This window comes from Hyperolius riggenbachi, chromosome 4, assembly GCF_040937935.1.
Source record: "Hyperolius riggenbachi isolate aHypRig1 chromosome 4, aHypRig1.pri, whole genome shotgun sequence".
Taxonomy (NCBI): domain Eukaryota; kingdom Metazoa; phylum Chordata; class Amphibia; order Anura; family Hyperoliidae; genus Hyperolius; species Hyperolius riggenbachi.
Genome location: NC_090649.1, coordinates 349,891,038 through 349,908,854, shown reverse-complemented (window position 1 = coordinate 349,908,854; position 17,817 = coordinate 349,891,038). Strand labels below are relative to the sequence as shown.

General features: G+C 43.7%; 1 protein-coding gene across 1 annotated transcript in view; it reads left to right on the top strand.

The window, feature by feature from the left end:
- GALNT2 (polypeptide N-acetylgalactosaminyltransferase 2) overlaps positions 1 to 17,817 on the top strand; it is a 1,163,038-nt gene that overhangs the window by 170,140 nt on the left and 975,081 nt on the right. Inside the window, exon 4 of the mRNA XM_068231909.1 lies at positions 2,710 to 2,808. Coding sequence (XP_068088010.1) covers positions 2,710 to 2,808 — 99 coding nt within the window. The remainder of the gene's footprint in view (positions 1 to 2,709; positions 2,809 to 17,817) is intronic.

Sequence of the window (17,817 nt, the reverse complement as noted above, 5' to 3'; positions counted from 1 at the left end):
CATTATCGGTTTTACAGCGATAAGGTATCAAGGCCCCACTGAATTTTTTTATAGTACTCGACAGGGAACCCGTCCGGCCCCGGAGCCTTTCCCGGCTTGATTCCTGCTATTGCTTTGCAGATTTCGGCCTCTGTGAAAGGTTCCTCTAAAGCTTGTCTCATTTCCTGGTCTAATTGTTTCAGGTTGGCTCGGGATAAGTAAGCATCCATCTCCTCTAGAGGGTTCCTTGAGATTTTCACTACTGGACTGTTTTAAATTGTAGAGTTTGTGGTAGAACTCACGAAAAGTGCGTGCAATGGACTCCTGATGTGTTTCAACCCCTTACTATCAATTACTTGGGCTATATATGTTCTTTGTTGCTGCTGTCTAAGGGCTTTGGCCAGCAATCTACCTGATTTGTTACCATGCATGGAAAATGCATGTTGGCATCTCCTAGCAGCGTGTTTCGCACTATCCTGTAATATTGTGTTAAGCGCCATTCTGGCCTTCTGTAAGGGTGTCATGGCCTCCGCAGAAGGGAAATCTTTGTTTTCTCTCCAGTTCTCGTATCTCCTCCAGTAGCTGTTTGATCCTCCCCTCTCTCTTTCTTGCGTCTCGTGCCCATTTTAATCAGGAAGCCCCTTAACACACATTTATGCGTTTCCCATACAATGGAAGGCGACACATCCCCTTTATCATTAAGTGAGAAATATTCTTGTATCTGCTCAAGTATGGTGTGTTACATTTTTAAGCTTCCAAAGAGCAAAACTATAATATAATTAAGGTAAGAAAAGTAATATTGAAATTAAGTTTCTCGGGAGCAACTTACTTTGAGTAATTATTTGCTTATAAATGTGCTGAATGGTTATTTTGTATTAATTAGGGGATAAATAAGACATTTGTGAGAAGTTTTGTGAATGGAGCCCTATGTGAGTATAAAACGAGGCACAGCACACCAACATCAAAACCTTATTCCAACTGTGAAGTATGGTGTTGGGGGCATCATGGTTTGGGGCTGCTTTGCTGCATCAGGGCCTGGACGGATTGCTTTCATTGAAGGAAAAATGAATTCCCAAGTTTATCCAGACATTTTGCAGGAGAACTTAAAAAGGAACTCTAGTGAAAATAATGTAATAAAAAAAAAAAAGTATTTTTTACAATTATTATGTATAAATGATTGTCAATGTTTCCCCATAAGATAATTCCTCTCCCTGATTTACATTCTGACATTTATCACATGGTGACATTTTTCCTGCTGGCAGGTGATGTCACTGGAAGGAGATGCTACTTGCTTTTTTGGCAGTTGGAAACAGCTGTTGTTTCCCGCAATGCAAAAGGGCTCCCAAAGCGTGATTTCAAGACCTCAATGCTGTGAGGCACTGACATCACACTGTAAAAGGGGTTTCACCACAAAATAAGCAATACAGAGCCCCCGATGATCAATTTAAGAAAAGGAATAGATTTTTCATGGGAAAGGGGGTGTCCGCTGCTGATTGGGATGAAGTTAAATTCTTGGTTACGGTTTCTCTTTAAGGCCATCTGTCCACCAGCTGACGCTCTTCAGAGGATGAGTGTTGCAACAGGACAATGGCTCAAAGCATGGAAGTAAATCAACAGAATGGCTTAAACAAAAGAAAATACGCCTTCTGGAGTGGCCCAGTTAGAGTCCTGACCTCAACCCGGTTGAGATGCTGTGGCATGACCTCAAGAAAGCGATTTACACCAGACATCCCAAGAATAATGCTGAATCTGATAAAGTTCTGTAAAGAGGAATGGTCAAAAATTGCTCCTGACCGTTGTGCACATCATCGTTGTGCACGTGATCTTCAACTACAGGAAACGTTTAATTGAAGTTATTTTTGCCAAAGGAGGTTCAACCAGTTAGTAAATCCAAGGGTTCACTTACCTTTTTCATCTGCACTGTTAATGTTTACATGGTGTGTTCAATAAAAACATGGAAACATTTAATTATTTGTGTGGTATTAGTTTAAGCAGACTGCGATTGTCTATTGTTGTGACTTAGATGAAGATCAGATCACATTTTATGACCGATTTGTGCAGAAATCTATAGAATTCCAAAGGGTTCACATATTTTTACTGCTACTGTATGTATTCACAGGCACCCAATAGCTAATTCCTTTTTTGTTGTCATATGTTTCTCATTGACATGGTGCATGTGCATAAGACTTTATATGCATAAATAATACAGGATATATCTTATTTCTTTATACTATTTTGCCTGATGTCCCCCTAACCTAAAATCGTTTCTAGTTGTTGTTTACATAGTATGTGGATCACACACCTGAAGCAAGCATGCAAGTTGCAACTGAAGTCCGACTAGATTGTCGTGCTTCAGTCAGAAACCTCTCTTCTGCATGCTTGTTCAGGGTCTGTGGGTTAAAGTATTAGAGGCAGAGGATCATCAAGACAGCCAGGCAACTGGTACTGATTAAAAGGTAATAAATATGGCAACCTCTATTACCTTTTCAGTTAGGGGATGCCTTCGCTTACGCTTTTTTCCTGCTCCTAACGCTGTTTGAGTTGCCCTCGGAAATGCAAATGGTATGCAAGCGCTGCAGGGTGAGGCTCATCAGCCATGTAAAAACTTAATTTGAAAAGAAAACAAATCTTAAAGTGCCCCTGGTTTTAAACTGGAAGTAGTTAGACTGTATTTTATAGTGTAATGTTTGTTCTTCATTAAAAATTTGAAAATGTTTGCATTTTTTTTAGATGCCGTAAAAAGCGCTGGAAAATGGAATTACCAGCAACAAGCATTGTAATAACGTTTCATAATGAGGCCAGGTCTGCCTTACTTCGTACTATCGTAAGGTAAGTTTGTGACCTATTTTCTAGAATCCTATCGATAGAATCCTATCGATAAACTTTTTTTCAATACATTTTATTGAAATGTCACAAAGCTGGACTGCGCTCGCCACTCTTTAAACAAAACCCTAAAAAATATAAACACAGCTCCACATAGCGTAACTCTGTATCTGCAAGTTCACACCACCTGTGTGTTTGTGAATAGTGCAACACTCACATAGTGTTATTGCTGATCGCTGGTCAAGTGTGATTGCTTTAACAAACATATTGGTATAGACACGATCAGTGAAAACAGAAATAACAAATAGACTTGCTTCTTTTTAGTTTAATGCAAGAATACATGTCTTTGATCTCCTGCGGTAATTTGAATATAACTGCAATATCATTGCACAAGTTATATCTCATCCACAATAAAACATTTTCAGTTGGTAGTCAAAGGTTTGAGTATATTCATCCCACCTCTTCCATGTGTTTCGAAAAAACAGTTACTATATTTATAAAAAAAACAAAAATAAAAAAAACAAAAATTTGCTTTCCTAAAACAGAAAGAATTTGCGATAATTCAGGTTGGAGTTATTTATAAAACAATCACACAGACAAATGATCAGCGCTCAAGGATGCACCTGACTTGTAAGTCATCAAAGGCAATGCAGAGCCCCGTCTATATTTGTCTATATTTGTGCACTAATTATCACTGAAGCTAACACCACTTTTGTCTATAGTGTATGCAGGGTGTGTAATATAGTCCAGTTTCTGGAGCTCTGCTCACCGTTGCAGATAAATCATTCAGGTATGGGGTTTGTTTGAAAGCCCTGCCATGTCTCCCACTGTGCAAAAATGAATGTAAGTATTCTAGTGGCTAGCTGCATTCGCTGTTTTTAAATTCACTTTCAAATTTTTAGATTAGAATTTAGCACATAATTTGCGTCTGTTTTGCATTCAAGGCATGTATTCAGCCCTAGGGGGCTCTGTATTGCCTCTGATGACTTACAATTCAGGTGCATCCTTGAGCGCTGATCATTTGTCTGTGTGATTGTTTTATGAAATGTGTATACCATTTATGAATAGCAGCACGAGGAATTATGTTTTTATTGCTAGGTTAGTGGTAGGTCTTCCCCAAGGGGGGTACGTCACCGCCGTGGGGAAGTCTATTAGGTCATAATTTATGCACTAATTATCACTGAAGCTAACACCTCCCTTTGTCTATAGTGTATGCAGGGTGTGTAATATAGTCCAGTTTCTGGAGCTCTGCCCACCTTTGCAGATAAATCATTCAGGTATGGGGTTTGTTAGAAAGCGCTGCCATGTCTCCCACTGTGCAAAAGTTAGTATATTTAGCTTACTGTGTATTAGTTCCTACATTTTCTGGATTTTGTTAACCTTGGCAAGCCATATTGTAAGAGTTGGAACATCTTTTGTTTTCCAGAGGGCAGGTATCATCGCTCTTGCTGCATTTATTAGGTGAGGCAAGATTGAACATTTATACTCTTTAGACAATACAATAGCATTGTGAAGTAGGAATAAGTCAGATTCTAGGGGAATTGTGTAGCCAAGATCATCTGGGTTGAAGCATTCACCCCTGACCAGTAAGGCTTAAAGAGGAACTGTAAGGTCCTTAAAGGGAACCTGAACTGAGTAAAATGATTTAAAATAAACACACGAGGTAACCTCAAATGAACATTACATAATTACCTTGCCTTCAGTTCCTCTCAGAATCTCACCATTTTTTTCTGACATCGATCCTTTCCAGTTCTGACAACATTTTGTCAGAACTGAAATAGATCAGTTGCTGTCAGTTATATATCAGTTGATGTCAGTTATAACTGATAGGACAACTGACGTGCCAGGTAATGTCCATGTTTCCCTATGGCTCAAGTGGGCGATGTTACAGTTTAACAGTGTGCTGACCAGAAAGCTGTTATGGGGTAAAGGCCATTTTCAAAATGGATGATGCAGAATTCCATTGATCTCAGTGGACAAACAGGATGCAGGAGAGGAGAAAGAGATTGAGTAGACTACACAGGAGGAAAGTGTGACTTGTATATGTTTATTTTGATTTTAATTTTCAGTTCAGGTTTTCTTTAACAACTCACTGCCAGTGCGTAGCCCACATCCACTTTGTAAGGGAAAACCTGGTCTTTCCAGGAAAAAAATGCAAATCTAAAATGTTATTGTAACTTTAAGACAGTAGCCCCGCCCACCTAAAGATGCACATCCGCGGCTGTATATTAGTTAACTCCAGGACGCACAGCCTTTTGGGTCTGACAAAAAAAAAAGCCAGGCTTGCTCGTCATCTCTGCAGCACAAGCCCTCGCATGGCAGAGATAGAGACAGCACGAGCTGGAGAGATGATTTGTAGCAGAGCTGAGCTCTGAAGTGCAGTAGTGCTGGAAGAAGGAAGAGTGCTCTATAGCAGTCCCCCTCCTCTCCCGAGGCGCTGAACTGTATCAGGGCTGAGAGAGCAATCGGCCTGCATGTGCCTGTGTACATCTCCCTCCTCATGTTACCAATGCACTGCACCACAGCATGAAAACTTGGCAATGTCCAGCAAGTGAGATAGTTAGTCTGAACACAGTCCATAGTTCTCACTGTGTACTAGCTGCAGCCTTCAAAATGTCTGGTGTGTGTATGTTGTGTGGTGTATTGGGTGTGTGAATGCAGTGAGTTTCTGCTGTGGTTTCTGGAGTGTAGGAGGGCTTGTGAGGTCAGTGTGTGAGTGTGTGTTTTGTAGTGTACTCTCCATTTGAGTTTCTGTCATGGGGTAGTTGGAGACTTGTGATGTGTGTGCGTATGCAGTGTAGTGAGTGCAGTGAATTGCTGTTGTGGTTTATGGAGTGTAGGGGGCTGGTGTGTGTGTATTTTGTAGTGTAGTGTGTCTTTAACCCCCCCCCCCCCATCCTCTCCCAATCCTAGTCTTCTGTGTGTGTGTGTGTGTGTGTATGTATGTGGATAACAGGGTCGTAACTTTAATACGCTGCTCCCCTTTACCGCCTGCGCACACTAATAAAAAGGTGTCTTGTATGCACTGTCCCCGCTCCCCCCCCCCCCCCAACCGCATGTTTTCAGCTCTATCTCTCTCCTGTATATTGCAGAGTAGCGTGGCTGGAACGAGGTAAAGCATGAATCTCCACTGCCCCACTACTGTGCAAGGTCGGAGGGGTATTCGGGGGGGGGGGGGGAATGATTACAGCTGAGATAAGTGAATTTGGCTGCATTGCAGAGAGTGGGGGCTTCTGTCTGACCACCTTGAATGGGAGCACACTGTGAGAAACGAGAACGCAATCGCTTTATTGCACCGATTGCCATTGACGTGCTAGACCTAGATTGGTTGTGTAGTCATTGCAGTGAGCAGAACTGACCGTCCTGGTTTTTTCTCCTCTGCCCCTAATTTAGGTGCAGGATGTATTTTGATTTGTTAATTAGCTTGGTCCAGGCTTATGCCCAAGGAGAATGTTTATTTTTAATTACCTCCCTAGTCACCAGATAAGGACTCTATTCAGAGAAGGCTTCCCTCCCAGCAGGGGGCTATTCAAAACTGGCTTTCACACAGACTTCATGGCACCGATGAAAGGCAGACCTGAAAGCATGTGTGGTATGATTTCCTGTCAGTATACGAAAACCGTATATTGCACAGCTATGAAATTCATATAGTCTTATTCGGTAAAATCTGGCCATCTAGCTGATATGAAATTCATCGCGATAGCCCGTCCGGTTATTGAGTTATGACCCTTCTCAAGAACTGGGTCCGCTGCACTAGCCATGTCTGATGTCATATGAATCGGTATTTTCCGACAAGTATGAATCTGTTATCCACCTAAATATGACTTGTATCGTTTGTGAGCTTAAAGTTTTTAAGTTTAAACCTAAAATCTCTCAGAGGGAATGAACTGTCATTGGTGGGTAATTCAGAGGGGGCCGGCATTGCCACACCCCCAAACCAGCTTCAACAAAAGCACATGGGCGGCAGGCGGACCTTATTCCTCCATTTTCCACCTTCATGAAAGCTGCTACCACTTTGAGGAACAAGTGGTAGCCATTTTGTTTGGACTTTGAACTTTTGTTGAAACTGAAAACAAAAGGAACTCTACAAGTTTTTCCCAGAACGGACATATTTCCACAAACCCTAAGTATTTTCTCCCTTTTTATTTCATACTGGCTATTAATGTTTCAATAATTGTTGATTTTAATTATTTTCTGTATATATTAATTATTTATATTGCACGTAGATAAAGACTTTATCAAAGTCGTTTACTGTTCCGCTACACCTGCTATACAGCCATACACAGAACCTGAACTCAGGTCTTTGGAGAGACGCTACCATTGTTGATATCTAGACAGAATACAGCGTGTTTTAACCGCTTTATTTGCACGATCAGTCAGTCGGTAGGTTCCACTGGCCCATACCAGTGGTGGTGGCAGATATACCCTGAAATAGTGTGTAAGTTGTAATTACCGTACCACCACAGGCTCCCTTCTGCTTTGTCTGCGGCCAATTCCCAACGGTTTCTGCGCATTGACGGTGACCACAGTTTTGCATGATTTGTGCACTGGAACCATTTGGAAGGCATTTCACGTTCCAGCCACCAGAGCTCCTGTGACACACACCAATAGGAAAGAGAACCTCCTGATCTGCAGATATCCCTGTGACCAGACCTTACCTGGGGTCAGGGGAATAATCAGTCAGCAACTGAAACTTACCTGGGGTTTCTATCGGCCCCCTTGCAGCTCCAATAATCCCAGGTAAGTGTCTGCTTTTATTTTCAACCTCCCCCCCCCCCCCCCCGACCTCATTTAAGCCTCTGGAAACATGGGCCAGCAAGTCCTCAGTGCATGCTGAGACTTGCAGTTCCCAAGAGTATAGTTAATATTTGCAAACCAATGATCTGCATCTCCGCAGCATGATCTGACAGGTCATGCTGAGCCTCATGGTTCCACAGACTGGGAATCCAGGAATCGGGATTATTTTTTTTAAGTGCACCTGAGACGAAAAGCGTCTCATTTACCATACTTACCTGGGGCTTCCGTAAGCCCCCTTACGGCCGCTTGTCCCTTGCTGTCTCCCCGGGTGGTTCCGGTCCCCGGCAATTCAGCCCAAAAGCCTGACCGAGTTGCACTTCAACATGCATGTGCGACCAGTCACGCACCCATCCATGGGAGTAATCTGTGCCTGTGCGGTACTCTCCCAGGGACGGGAGCGCGACGTGGGAACATGCCTGGCCATGCATGTGTGACTCGGCCAGGCTTTTGGGCTGAATTGCCAGGGACTCGAGCCACCTGGGGGATTCGGCGAGGGACGAGCGGCCTTAAAGGACTCCCGAGGCGAACGAGTATCATCTATTGTTACTCACCTGGGGCTTTTTCCAGCTCTTATCAGCCATTTCAGTCCCTCGCGGCAGCCTACTCAGTGTCCCGCTGGCCGCCTGCACAGAATGGCAACCTGCCAGCGCCTCCATCAACTGGTGGATACTGCCCCTGGACGTTAGTTGAGGAAGACTGGAGCTGCAGCAATGAACTGAAACAGCTGATAGGAGCTGGACGAAGCCCCAAGTGAGTAAAAATAGATTATACTCGTTCACCTCGGGAGTCCTTTAAGGGTGCATAAGAGAGCTCAAGGTGTGTATGGAACCTGATTGCCTGGCTTCACATTGCTTCACACCGCACCGCCAAAAACAGGCCTTAATACGTGGTAATCCTCGTCTGGCATCTGGACGAACAGGAAGTGATGCTCACTTCCTGTTGGGCAATGGATGACAGGCGCAGAAGGGTATTTTTTAAAATACGCTTCTCTGTATGCACAACTTGTAAAACTTAGATAGGGCGTCTTGCCATACACTTGATTTCCGGCCGCACGTTAACGTAGGTATTATAGCGCGTTAGGGCACTTTCGGGACAGCATACTGCGTTGTGTAGATTGTGATCTCCCCCATAGATTAACATTAGGCTGCGGTGGGTGCGGTAAATTTACAGCATCCTACCACCTCAGTCCGAAAGGGCGCAGACGCTTCTTGTCTGAGGTTCCCTTCAAATGGAAAAAGGAAATTAGTAAGCATACTAATAAATCTACCCCTGAACCCTACGCAGATTAGTTGTGGGATAGTGACTGTGTACTTTATTTTTATTTTTTTATTTTTTTAAGTGCTGCTGTCAATGCTATATACAGTGGTATGCGAAGGTTTGGGCAACCTGGTTAGCCATCATGATTTTCCTGTATAAATCGTTGGCTGTTATGATAAAAAATGTCAGTTAAATATATCATATAGGAGACACACACTGTGATATTTGAGAAGTGAAATTAAGTTTATTGGAGTTACAGAAAGTGCGCAATTATTGTTAAAGAGAATCTGTATTGTTAAAATCGCACAAAAGTAAACATACCAGTGCGTTAGGGGACATCTCCTATTACCCTCTGTCACAATTTCGCCGCTCCCCGCCGCATTAAAAGTGGTTAAAAACCGTTTTAAAAAGTTTGTTTATAAACAAACAAAATGGCCACCAAAACAGGAAGTAGGTTGATGTACAGTATGTCCACACATAGAAAATACATCCATACACAAGCAGGCTGTATACACCCTTCCTTTTGAATCTCAAGAGATCATTTGTGCGTTTCTTTCCCCCTGCATCTCTCATGCACTGAAGTTTCAGGCTGCTCTTTTCTTCCTGCAAACAGCTTTGCCCTTGTCTGAATTTCCTCAGTATGTGAAAGCCCAGCCAGCTCAGAGGACGATTTATCCAGCTTGTAAAAGATGATAGAGAAGCTGCCCTAATCTAAATAATACACAGGCAGTGTGCATAGAGGGGCCTGGAAGGGGGAGTTCATAGCAGAACCACAACACTGAAGAACTTTGCAGCCTTCCAGACACAGGCCGACAAGTCTGACAGGGGAAAGATACATTGATTTATTACAGACTGTGATAGCAGAAAGTGCTGCAGTAAGCCAGAACACATTAGAATAGCTTTTGGAACTTGTAGGATGATAAACAGGATGCAATTTCTGTTACGGAGTCTCTTTAAAATAAAATTAGGCAGGTGCATTTTATTGATTCCAAAACCTTTTCGAACTACTTATTGGAACCTCAAATTGGCTTAGTAAGCTCAGTGACCCCTGACCTACATACACAGCAGTGTTCTCCCCAGAATTTTTTTCCAGCTGGATGGCATGAAAAAGTTGCCAGGTGGCATGAAAAAGTAGCTGGGTGGGGCAACATGAGAGAATGCAGGGCCGGTGCTTCTGTGTGGAACTCTGCTTACAGCATACGTGGAAGTGAACTGATAACAGCCGGGTGCTCACCAAAACTAGCCGGGTGGAGCACCCGGCTAAAAGAGCCTGGGGAGAACACTGCACAGGTGAATCCAATTATGAGAGAGTATTTAAGGGGTTCAGTTGTAAGTTTCCCTCTTTTAATTTCCTCAGAAGAGTAGCAACATAGGGGTCTCAAAACAACTCTCAAATGATTTGAAGACAAAGATTGTTCATCATGGTTTAGGGGAAAGATACAGAAAGCTGTCTCGGAGATTTCAGCTGTCTGTTAACACAGTTGGGAACATATTGAGGAAATGGAAGACAACAGGCTCAGTTCAAGTTAAGGCTCGAAGTGGCAGACCAAGAAAAATCTCAGACAGAAGTGATGAATAGTGAGAACAGTCAGTCAACCCACAGACCAGCACCAAAGACCTACAACACCATCTTGCTGCAGATGGAGTCACTGTGCATCGTTCAACCATTCGGCGCACTTTACACAAGGAGATGCTGTATGCAACAGTGATGCAGAGGAAGCCTTTTCTCTGCCCACAGCACAAACAGAGCCACTTGAAGTATGCTAAAGCACATTTGGACAAACCAGCTTCATTTTGGAATAAGTTGCTGTGGACTGATGAAACAAAATTTTAGTTATTTGGGCATAAGAAAGGGCGTTATGCATAGAGGAAAAAGAACACAGTATTACAAGAAAAACACCTGCTACCTACTGTAACATATGGTGGTGGTTCCATTATGTGGGCTGTGTGGCCAGTGCAGGAACTTGGAATCTTGTCAAAGTTGAGGTTCGCATGGATTCCACTCAGTATTAGCAGATTCTGGGGACCAATGTCCAGGAATCAGTGACAAAGCTGAAGCTGCCCCTGGGCTGGATCTTTCAAGACAATGGCCCTAAACGCTGCTCAATATCCAGTAAGGCATTCATGCAGAGGAACAAGTACAACGTTCTGGAATGGCCATCTCAGTCTCCAGACCTGATATAATTGAAAATCTGTGGTGTGAGTTAAAGTGGAACTGTAGAGACAAAATAAACACATTGTTTCACTTACCTGGGGCTTCCCCAAGCCCCCAGCAGCTGTCCTGTCCCGCGCCGCTCATCAACGAGCCTCCGTTCGCCTGCTGCCAGCTACTTTCAGTCTCGCCGCCGGGCCACTGCGCCTGTGCGGCTCTGGCTACGCGTATCCTTTCTTCGCGTTACCCGCTATTGCAGAGGGGAACACAAAGAAAGGATACGCTTTGCCAGAGCTGCGCTGGCATCGACTTACAAGTCCGAGGTATGGGACCGAGCGGCAGCGAGGGAACGGAGACTCGTTGAGAAGCGGTGCGGGACAGGACAGCTGCTGGGGGCTTGGGGAAGCCCCAGGTAAGTGAAACAATGTGTTTATTTTGTCTCTAAAGTTCCGCTTTAAAGAGAGCTGTCCATGCTCGGAAGTTATCAAACCTACAGGAAGCATTTAGAGGCTGTAATTTCTGCAAAAGGAGGATCTACTAAATATTGATTTTGTTTCTTTTTTTTTTTTTTTTTTTTGTGGTGCCCAAATTTATGCATGTGCCTAATTTTGTTTAAACAATTATTTCACACTTTGTTATTCCAATAAACTTCTTTTCACTTATCAAATATCACTGTGTGCGTCTCCTATACGATATATTTAATTGACATTTTTTATTGTAACAACCAACGATTTATACAGGAAAATCATGACGATTAACAAGGTTGCCCAAACTTTCGCATCCCACTGTAAATACACAATAATATGGTAGAACATTATGGTAGGATTAGACTGTGCACTCATCTCTGAGGACAGTCCATGACATGACTATGTACTCTGTAAAATGCTGCAGAAGATGTCAGTGCTACATACTGTAAATACATAATAATCATATGGTAGGACATTAGACTATGACAGGATTAGATTGTGAGCTCCTCTGAGCACAGTCGGTGACATGACTATGTACTCTGTAAAGTGGTGCAGAGGATGTCAGTGCTATATAAATACATAATAATATTTAGGACATATGACTATGGGAGGATTTGACTGTGAGCTCCTGTCTGAGGAGAGTCAGTGACATGACTATTAGAGATGTGGCGAACTTTGGGGGTTCACGTTCGCCTGGACCAAGCGATTTTGAGAGCTAATGTTTTTTGTGTGTGTGTGTGTGTGTGTGTGTGTGTGTGTGTGTGTGTGTGTGTGTGTGTGTGTGTGTGTGTGTGTGTGTGTGTGTGTGTGTGTGTGTTGCTCACTGACATTATACAGCCCAATCTGTTGCAGCTGGACCTTGGTAATTGTTATTACTGTGCCAGCCAGGCCCTGCCTAACTATTTATACTGGGACATCTACCTATGCCTACCTAACTACTAGGGCACCTACTTACCTATACGGGGACACCTACCTACCTATACTAGGGGACCTACCTATGCCTACCTACCTATACTGGATCTCCTACCTATGCCTAGCTAACTACTGGGTCTCCTACCTATGTCTAGCTAACTACTGAGGCACCTACCTATACCTACCTACCTATGTTGGGACTCCTACCTATGCCTAGCTAACTACTGGGACACCTACCTATGCCTACCTACTTATACTGGGACTCCTACCTATGCCTACCTACCTATACTGGGACTCCTACCTACCTACCTATACTGGGATTCCTACCTATGCCTACCTACCTATACTGGGACTCCTACCTATGCCTAGCTAACTACTGGGACACCTACCTATGCCTACCTACATACAAGAAGATAAGGTCGTTGCTTCATTGTGGACAGACCAAATTTGATCAGCTGGACAGTCACTGTTCTATCATTGAGCTACCACAGCCCGGCGACCATATGGGCTTAAAAACTGTCACGGCCTACACTCTCGCCACGGTGTGCACCAGTCCAGCACGGCTGTCACTACGCAAACAGCTGTTTGCGTTGCGCTACACAGTGAGTTTGGTGCGTCAGTGTGAAGCAGAACTCTAATTACACTCCCTGATTGATGTGTGCACATGCAAGATGTTTGAAAGCACTTAAGGCCTGCAATTTAGCATTCAATGTTATTTCTGCCCTTAAAACGCTCACATACAGATTTTTACCCGGGACTTTGGGCATGTATCCCACTCAGCCATGCCCTCCTCCAGGTGTTAGACCCCTTAAAACATGTTTTCCATCACTTTTGTGGCCAGCATAATTTTTTCTATTTTTCAAAGTTCGCATCCCCATTGATGTCTATTGCGGTTCGCGAACCGAACCTTCTGCGAAGGTTCGCGAACCGAAAATCGGAGGTTCGCGACATTTCTAATGACTATGTACTCTGTAAATAAAAAGGAGAGAACAGAGAGCCCAATATAGTGTAGTACGTCAAGGCAAATGTAAAATGAAGAGTATAGAATAATACACTCAAACCAGGGTTACCTCCAGGCAACCACTGTATAAGCAGATGAGGAGATTGTCCTGTCCCCACTCAGGAATAAAAAGTCGCTCTCTGTAGGTGTGAAGAAAGAAAGGGGTATCCCCCTCCACAAAGGGTGGATATTCAACATATTGAAAAGATGGAACAGAGGCGCCAAAAGGATAAAATCAATAATTAAAATTTAAAAAAATGCTCAGGAGGCAGTGGTGGGCTTACCTCCTATAAGCACACACATCAAACTGTGTAATTAAGACAAAATATATTTATTGGTACACTCCAGGGGTTGAATTGAATCTGCTTAACCACTTCACCACTGAGGGGTTTTACCCCTTGAGCACCAGAGCAATTTTCACCTTTCAGCGCTCCTTCCATTCATTCGTCTATAACTTCATCATTACTTATCACAATTAAATGAACTATATCTTGTTTTTTCCGCCACCAATTAGGCTTTCTTTAGGTGGGACATTATGCCAAGAATTATTTTATTCTAAATGTGATTTAATGGGAAAATAGGAAAAATGTGGGAAAAAAATTATTTTTCAGTTTTCGGCCATTATAGTTTTTAAATAATGCATGCTACTGTAATTAAAACCCATGAAACGTATTTGCCCATTTGTCCCGGTTATAAAACCGTTTAAACTTTGTCCCTATCACAATGTTTGACGCCAATATTTTATTTGGAAATAAAGGTGCATTTTTTTCAGTTTTGCATCCATCCCTAATTACAAGCCCATAGTTTATAAGGTAACAGTGTTGTACCCTCCTGACATAAATATTTAAAAAGTTCAGTCCCTAAGGTAACTATTTATGTATTTTTTTAATTGTAAATTTAAAAAAAAAATTTTAATAAAAAAAAAAAAAAAAAAAAAGGGGAGTGTGGGAGGTAATGAGTTAATTTTTTGTGTATAAGTAATGAATTGTGTATGTGAAAAATGCTTTAGGGTGTAGTTTTACTATTTGGCCACAAGATGGCAACAGTAACTTTTTTTTTAATGCGACCTCCAAGCGTCCTTCCGGACGCTTGGAGGAAGTACTAGGAGGCTGAGAACAGGGTTTTTTTTTCACAATGATTGCAGTGATTAGCGGAGAAGCAGCGGATCATTGCAGGGCTTAGATCAATGAACGGGAATGGATTTTCCCATTCATTGATCTCCGGGCGAGCGGCTGGCGGCGTGTTTACCCGCGGGAGTGCACGCTAGAGTGAGCGGGAGCGCGGGCATCGGTGGGAGCATGGAAAGTACGGATTTCTCCGTCAGTGGAGGTTAAAGGATGGAAAAAGGGACGGAGAAATTCGTACGGGCGGGGGTAAAGTGGTTATAGGAGGTAAATCCACCACTGCCTCCTGAGCATTTTTTAAAATTTTAATTATTGATTTTATTCTTTTGGCGCCTCTGTTCCATCTTTTCAATATGTACTCTGTAAAGGTGTTGCAGAAGATGTCAGTGCTATAAAAATACAAAAAATTTAAAAATTGCTACAATTTAACCCCACCCACAACTTTCCTTTAAAAGTGTGCTGTTGACTCCCTCAAACTGTCCTCACCCTGCCCCCCTTACCACCACCAGACTGGTGCAGTATCTTTAGTGTCCAGGTTGTTGGGGCTTTTTGTCCGTCAAAAATTAGATATTAGGTAGGCAACCGTGCTGCATTGCTAAGCAGGGATTTCTCTCTCAGGGTGTTTGCATCCTGAGAGGCGGTAAAGGAAGAGGATGGTGCTGCTGGCTTCACAGGAGGTGAATTATGCACCCTCTCCCGCATTCTCCATCTGCCCAGCAAGTTTCTCAAGGAAGCTCCTGCATCCTGTCACCGTTATGTACCCTACAATATCAGCGGCAGCGTGCACTCTTTGGGCTATGAGCTGATGGGAGAAGAATTTGATAAATGTATACAGAGCAGCCTCCACACAAGATGTTTTTGAAGGTGGCCATACATCAGATGGCTTGGCGGCCTATCAACCATAATTGGATGAAACTTCTATCAGTCGGAGCCAGTCTAGCGTAAGAGAAGTGCGCTGTTTGCGTATCTCTCCAGCAGCCGCTAGAGAGATAAGTAGAGGGAGCACTTCTCCTGCGTAGCTGGCTGTGACTGACGTCGGTGACAGGACCCGCTTTCCAAAGCTGCCCCTCTGGATGAGCCTCTTGCAATGGCCATTCGTGTCACTTCCTCTTCCTGCTTCATTCAGTGATGCACTTCTCTAACAGAGAAGACGGGTGACCCAGAAGTTATAACATAGCCAAGATGGCAGCCACAATTTTTAAATTGAAATCAAAGGAAAACTATTTAATGTAGAATGGCAATTCAGACATCAAATGAAAGAGAGCACAAGCTACAGAAAGGTATGCATCTTTAAGTACTTTGCAGTACTGGTCGGAGTCTTAAAGGCATGCCTATCAGATGTGCTCGGAGTCCCTTTAAAGTGTTAGGTCTTGTTTCCAATGCAGTGCAGAGCAACGCGGCTCTGCGTTACATGTCGCCCCCGAGGGCGGGGCTTGCAATCCCATTCATTATACTGAATGAGATCGCGGGTGCAATCGCCCCAAAATGCAGACAGGCATATACTAAGATTCAGAAGTGAATCGCAGCGCATGTATGGAAACGTCAGAGAGTGCAGTCTCTGCACTGTCTGATGTTCCTGCGATCCCGTTTCCAAAAGCACAGCTGAAAGTGCGCTATAAGAATGAGCCCTTACTTAAGTCTGAAAAAAAGCAGTTTAACTTACCTAGGGCTTCTTGCAGCCCCTCTGCAATCAACCTGTGCCCGTGCCATCCTTCCGAAACCCTGCAGCCAACAGTGATGACCATTTCAAAGCTGACCAGTTGCAGGCTACTGTGCATGTGTGGCCCCGAGCTACGTGCACCCTGATTGTGCTCCAGATTCCGGAAGCATTCTGCGCACGCACAGTAGCACTTTTCCCATACTTTGCATGTGCAGAATGCTGCCGTGCACAGGGACGTGATGAGGAGGCACATAGGCGGCCAGCTTTAAGTGGTCACCGCTGCTGACTGGAGGGTTGTGGAAGTACAGGTTGACTACATGACTATAAGGAGCTGCAAGAAACCCTAGGTAAGTTAACCACCTCACAGCTTCAGTACAGTATATCTACTCCCCTGCAGACTTCATTTAAATGCCTAGGGGAGTAAATATACGTACCCCCGCTGCAACAACTGCCGTACGCGCTCCCGCTTATTTGTGCGCTCATTCATGTTGACATCTGCCCGCCAGGAGATCAATGAATGGGAAAGCCATTCCTAATCATTGATCTAAGTCACCGTAGCAATGATCGGCGCCTTATATGAGAAGCGGCACGATCATTCTAATAAATACGTTTCCCATCCTCAGTACACTTCCTGTAAGCATACATATTTCGCTTACATGATGCATAAAAAAAGACCATCTTGTGGACAAAAAGTAAAACTACATCTAAAAGCATTTTTTAAAATGCAAAGACCTGTTTTTACATTTTAAATTAACCCCTTACCTCCCACCGTCCCCAATAGTTACCAACAATTATTTTTTTTGTAAAAAAATAAAATAAAATAAATTTACAATTATAAAAAATACATAAATAGTTTTCTTAGGGACTGACCTTTTGGGTATAACACGGTTACTTTATAAATTATGGGCTTTTTATTAGTGATGGATGCAAAACTAAAAAAAAATGCATCTTTATTTACTAATAAAATATTGGCGCCAGACATTGTGATAGGGACATCATTTAGACAAAGACAAGACAAGACAAATAACATTTATATTGCGCTTTTCTCCTTGCGGACTCAAAGCGCCAGAGCAGAGCAGCAGCCACTAGGGCGCGCTCTATTGGCAGTAGCAGTGTAAGGGAGACTTGCCAAAGGTCTCCTACTGAATTAGTGCTGGCTTACTGAACAGGCAGAGCCGAGATTCGAACCCTGGTCTCCTGTGTCAGAGGCAGAGCCCTTAACCATTACACCATCAGCCAACTGCTAAATGGTGTAATAACCGGTACAAATGGGCAACTAAATTACGTGGATTTTAACCACTTGAGAACCGTGGGCTTTACCCCCCTTAAAGAGAACCCGAGGTGGGAATTACTTTTACTATTGGGGCACAGAGGCTGGTTGTGCGCACTAAGACCAGCCTCTGTTGCCCCATCGTGTGCCTCCATGTCCCCCCTGCTCGCCGCTATACCCCCCGCATTGCTGGCGACACGCAGCGTGTCGCCAGCTCAATGTTTACCTCGCGCTGTCAGTCAGCGCTGCTCCCCTGCCTCCTCCGCATCGGCGCACCCGCCCGTGTCCCTTCCCTCCGGCTGATGGGACGGGAAGTGACGCGGCGGGTGGCGCCGAGGCGGAGGAGGCGGGGGAGCGGCGCTGACTGACAGCGCAA